General features: G+C 41.3%; 1 protein-coding gene across 1 annotated transcript; it reads right to left on the bottom strand.

The window, feature by feature from the left end:
* Positions 1–444: 444 nt before the first annotated feature.
* LOC111205638 lies at positions 445–3,196 on the bottom strand. The gene has a single exon (XM_048755586.1). The coding sequence runs from the start codon at positions 3,194–3,196 to the stop codon at positions 1,229–1,231; it is 1,968 nt and encodes a 655-aa protein (XP_048611543.1). The 3' UTR covers positions 445–1,228.
* Positions 3,197–4,545: the final 1,349 nt, after the last annotated feature.

Here is a 4,545-nt window from a genome sequence, read left to right as displayed (position 1 = left end):
GAAGTAGAAGGATCCATCGCAGGAGTCGTAGTTTCGCATCTTTCTTTTGCATTAAATATTTAATCGCAGCATGGTCAGTATGGACGATGACTCGCGAGCCGGCCAGGTATTGGCAGAACTTTTCAAATGCATAAACTACAGCAAGCAGTTCTTTTTCTGTTGTTGTGTAATTCCTTTGTGCCTCGTCGAGTGTTCGACTGGCGTAGTAAACTGCATGTAACTTTTTGTCTTTTCTTTGGCCTAGAACTGCTCCCACAGCGAAATCACTCGCATCGCACATGATTCCGAAAAGAAGATTCCAGTCAGGTGCTTGTACGATTGGGGCAGTTTTCAGGGCTTTCTTTATTTCCTCAAAAGACTTTACGCATTCTGGTGTGAAGTCGAATTTAACTTCTTTACAGAGGAGGGAAGTGAGAGGTCTAACGATTTTGCTAAAATATTGTATGAACCTCCTGTAGAATCCGGCATGCCCAAGAAAACTTCTCACGTCTTTTACGTTCGTGGGTGCAGGCAGGCCGGTCATTACCTCAATCTTGGCCCAATCTACTTCTATACCAGCAGCGGACACTTTATGTCCTAGGACGATTCCATCGTTAACCATAAAGTGGTATTTTTCCCAATTTAGAAAGAGGTTCTTTTCTTCACATCTTGCCAAGACTTTACATAGGTTATAGAGACAGTTTTTGAAACTGTATCCATACACAGGGAAATCGTCCATAAAAACTTCCATGAAGTCCTCAATCATGTCTGTGAAGATTGACATCATGCAACGTTGGAAAGTGGTGGGAGCATTACAAAGACCGAAAGGCATTCTGCGATATGCGAATGTTCCGTAAGGGCATGTAAAAGTTGTATTTTCTTGATCGTCAGGATGTATAGGGATTTGAAAAAATCATGAGTAACCTTCAAGAAAAGAATAATATTGGTGATTTGCCAATCTTTCCAACATTTGATCAATGAAGGGTAAAGGGAAGTGATCTTTCCTTGTGGCAGCGTTCAACTTCCTATAGTCGATACACATCCGATGTCCGGTGACAGTTCGCGTTGGGATGAGTTCATTTTTATCATTCTTTACCACAGTGATTCCGCTCTTTTTTGGTACAGCATGCACGGGGCTAACCCAATTGCTATCTGAAATCGGGTAAATGACTCCGGTATCTAGAAGTTTGATTATTTCCTTTTTAACAACTTCTTTCAAGTTTGGGTTTAGCCGCCTTTAGTGTTCCACTTACGATTTTGAATCGTCTTCTAGGTGAATCCGGTGCATGCACAGATCTGGAGAGATACCAGGAATATCCTCGAGAGAGTATCCGAGGGCTTTCCTATATTTCCGCAGTTTGTTTAATAACAACACAAGTTCTCCGTTGGTAAGGTTGGCGTTCACGATTACGGGGTATGAATCTTTATAGAGATAAGCATATTTGAGTCCAGCAGGTAGTTGCTTTAACTCAATCTTTGGTGCTTTTTCGGAATCCCAATCTTCTAAAGGAGATGGTTGTTGATTGACAGCTTTTTTCAAATATCGATCAACGTTGATTTCCGAAGCGTCATCATCTATGTCATCAAAAATTTTTACTTCCATACTTGCGTCCATCAATCGTGTGTATTCCTCAGCTCTGCTGTCCGCACTTAATGTCTCTTCTTCACTGGACGTAAGTACTTTCTCCGAGGGATCATCTGAGCACAAATCTATGAAAGATTCTTCAGCCAACTCAGAGATATCATCCATGTAGGAAGTTTTTTTATCGATCAAGGGTCGTCTAATCAGCTTTTCCACGTCGAAGGTCATCGGAATGTTTCCAATGTTTAGACATATCCTACCTTCCTTGACATCGGTGATCGCACCAGCTGTAGCTAGGAATAGTCTACCTAAAATGAGGGGATCTTTCGGTTCATTTTGGTATTTCAGTACAACGAAATCCGTAGGTACGTGACAGTTGTTAATCTTTATTGGCACGTAGTCAAGTAATCCCTCAAGTATTCTAACGGATCTGTTGGGAAGAACCAAAGTTATTTTGCTATGCTTGAACTTTTCGTATCCCAGGGATATCATGACAGAATGCGGCAAAAGGTTTACGCTGGAACCTAAATCACAGAGGGATCGAGGAAACCTCTTGTGTCGTATATTGCGATCTAGAACAAAACTGCTCGGATTAGGTCTCTTAACCGGGGTTTCGCCTTGGATTATTGTACTTACTTCCTCTGAAACGATCATGACGCTGTGTTCAGTAGCTGGGAAGCCGTTGGATACCATATCTTTTACATATTTCTTTATTGAAGACGAAACTTTTATGGCATCACTCAATGGCATTTCCAACGTGATTTTATCGAATGCTTTTTTACAGATCGCCTTATCTAATTCTCGCTTAGTCTGCATCTTTGTAGGAGGAAAGGGCGGTAGAGTCTTATAAACTCTCTCTACGGCCGGTTCAGCAGGAGTTGAGCGTCGATCGATATTTACTACTGTGGGTCGATCGATGTTAGTTCCTTCTTGTCGATCGATTTCTAACTCTTCTTCTAACTCCTCTTCTTCCTCCTCGAGGTCGATGGCTGCATCCTCAGTGTTGGACCGCTCACTTTCTCTAGGTGTTTCAGATTCGGGGTTGGGACTATCGAGGATTATTGGTCGTGACCTATTTTCACCGGTTTTCTCAACGTCAGCACGTTTTTCTGCTTGGTTGATCTCTATTGTGCTCGGGTTGAGGCGTCGTCTGCTTCTTAGTAACACAACATTAATTTGACGTTTCGGATTCGCGTCAATTCGCCCAGGGAGACGACCTGCCTCTCTTTTGATGGCGGTCGCGTTTTCTGCGAGTTGACCGTCCAATCTCTTAATGTGTTCACTTAAAGCGTCAAATTTTCTCATTAGCTCACTGTAGATCATGTCTATCTTTCCGTTCAGACCAGTGGCCATTTTATGATTTTCCGTGAAAGCTTGGTTTAATCTAAAATTCGCTCTGCCTCGGCGTGAGCCAACAGTAGCATCATAATTTTGGGTAAACCTATCGGGGTTAGGGATAGGGTACCTATCTTTCAAGGTTGGATTATCAACGAAGTCTACTCGTTGTTCTAATTCAGAAAGGGTATCATCGTCAATTTGGTATATCCCAAATATACCAAATTTGTTTTGTCCCTCTAGAGCTGAATGAAGCGAATCTATAGATCCTTTGATTTTGGCTAAAGGTGACTCATCCATTGAGTCAACACTCCTTTCTCTCTCTACGTCTATCATTTCGTAGGATCTACCCGTAGCAACATTCTTGATCAAACGCTTTGCCTCTTAAGGGTTCCTGGTATTGAAGTTCCCTTCACTGGCTGTGTCAAGCGTGATTTGGTAGTGCAAGTTAATACCTCCGTAAAAGGTATTAATGAGTTGTGGTTCTGGAAAACCATGGTAACTCTTGAATCTCTCCCATGCGTTTCTGAATGATTCCCGTGGACCTTGACGAAATGTGGAAATTTTCTTCCTTACATCCCAGTAACGCGTCTCATCGAAGAATTGATTAATGAAGGTATTCCTTATCCCCTTCCAGCAGGTTAGAGAACCCGTAGGTAGTTGGTCCAGCCATTTTATGTCATCGCCTTCTAAGGAGAATGGAAAGATTTTACAGCGATTGTACTCATCATCCATCATATCTTCTAAGTGCTCGATGTGATCGTGTGGGGGCTCTGAGACGGTTCCACAGAAAGGGTTTTGACGTACCAAGAATAAATATTCGAGACTGACCCCGGATTTCTTGGTATCATCTTTTGGTAGTTTAATGGCGGACCTATTGGAATAGGTTCTGCCAGGGTTTAAGTAGTCTTGCAAAGGCAATTTTGTTTCATGATCTCTTTTTGAGATCAGATTTATTTTAACAGGGATTTCAGTCCCCTATTCATTGATGATTTGGTTAATTGCGTTGCTTAGTTGACCTTTAGGTTCTCCTAGGACTAATCCCTCATTAGCATTATTTGTAAGAGAAAACTTACTTGCTTCCGGCGGGGTGTCGTCGATCGATGTTTGATGAGCGGCGTCGATCGATTATGCTGTCGACATGTCGCTCGATGTTGTTGTCATTTCGTCGATCGATATCCGGCCGAATTCTATATCTTCCATCTTTAAGTTCCTGTGTCAGTAGGTTCTGTGTCAGTAGGAAAAGAGGGAAAACTTTTAGCAAATTTAGTAATAAAATCTAGACTGAATTGTAAACTTAATCTATGGTAATAAGAAACAGTTCCCGGCAACGGCGCCAAATTTGATATCACTCAAATTACCCTATGGAGTGAATTACTCTCTCAAATAAGAGGTTCGGATGTAGTACTTAGGGATCGAATCCACAGAGACCCTAGGATTACACAATAGATTATGGTCTTGAAATAAATATAGATTAATTGGTTTTTAAGTTTTAAAACAATAAATGGGTTGGTGAGCAAGTTTATTGCAAGATTGATTTGTTTTGAGGTTGTTAACAGTTGGGAGAAGTAGCTAGATTCAGGTATATTCTCAGGTATGATAAGTAAAACTTAATTTGAGTTTTTAGGGATTTATTGATATTAATTGTT

This window comes from Brassica napus, chromosome C4 (assembly GCF_020379485.1).
Source record: "Brassica napus cultivar Da-Ae chromosome C4, Da-Ae, whole genome shotgun sequence".
In the NCBI taxonomy this organism is placed as follows: domain Eukaryota; kingdom Viridiplantae; phylum Streptophyta; class Magnoliopsida; order Brassicales; family Brassicaceae; genus Brassica; species Brassica napus.
This window is presented reverse-complemented; position numbering and strand designations above follow the sequence as displayed.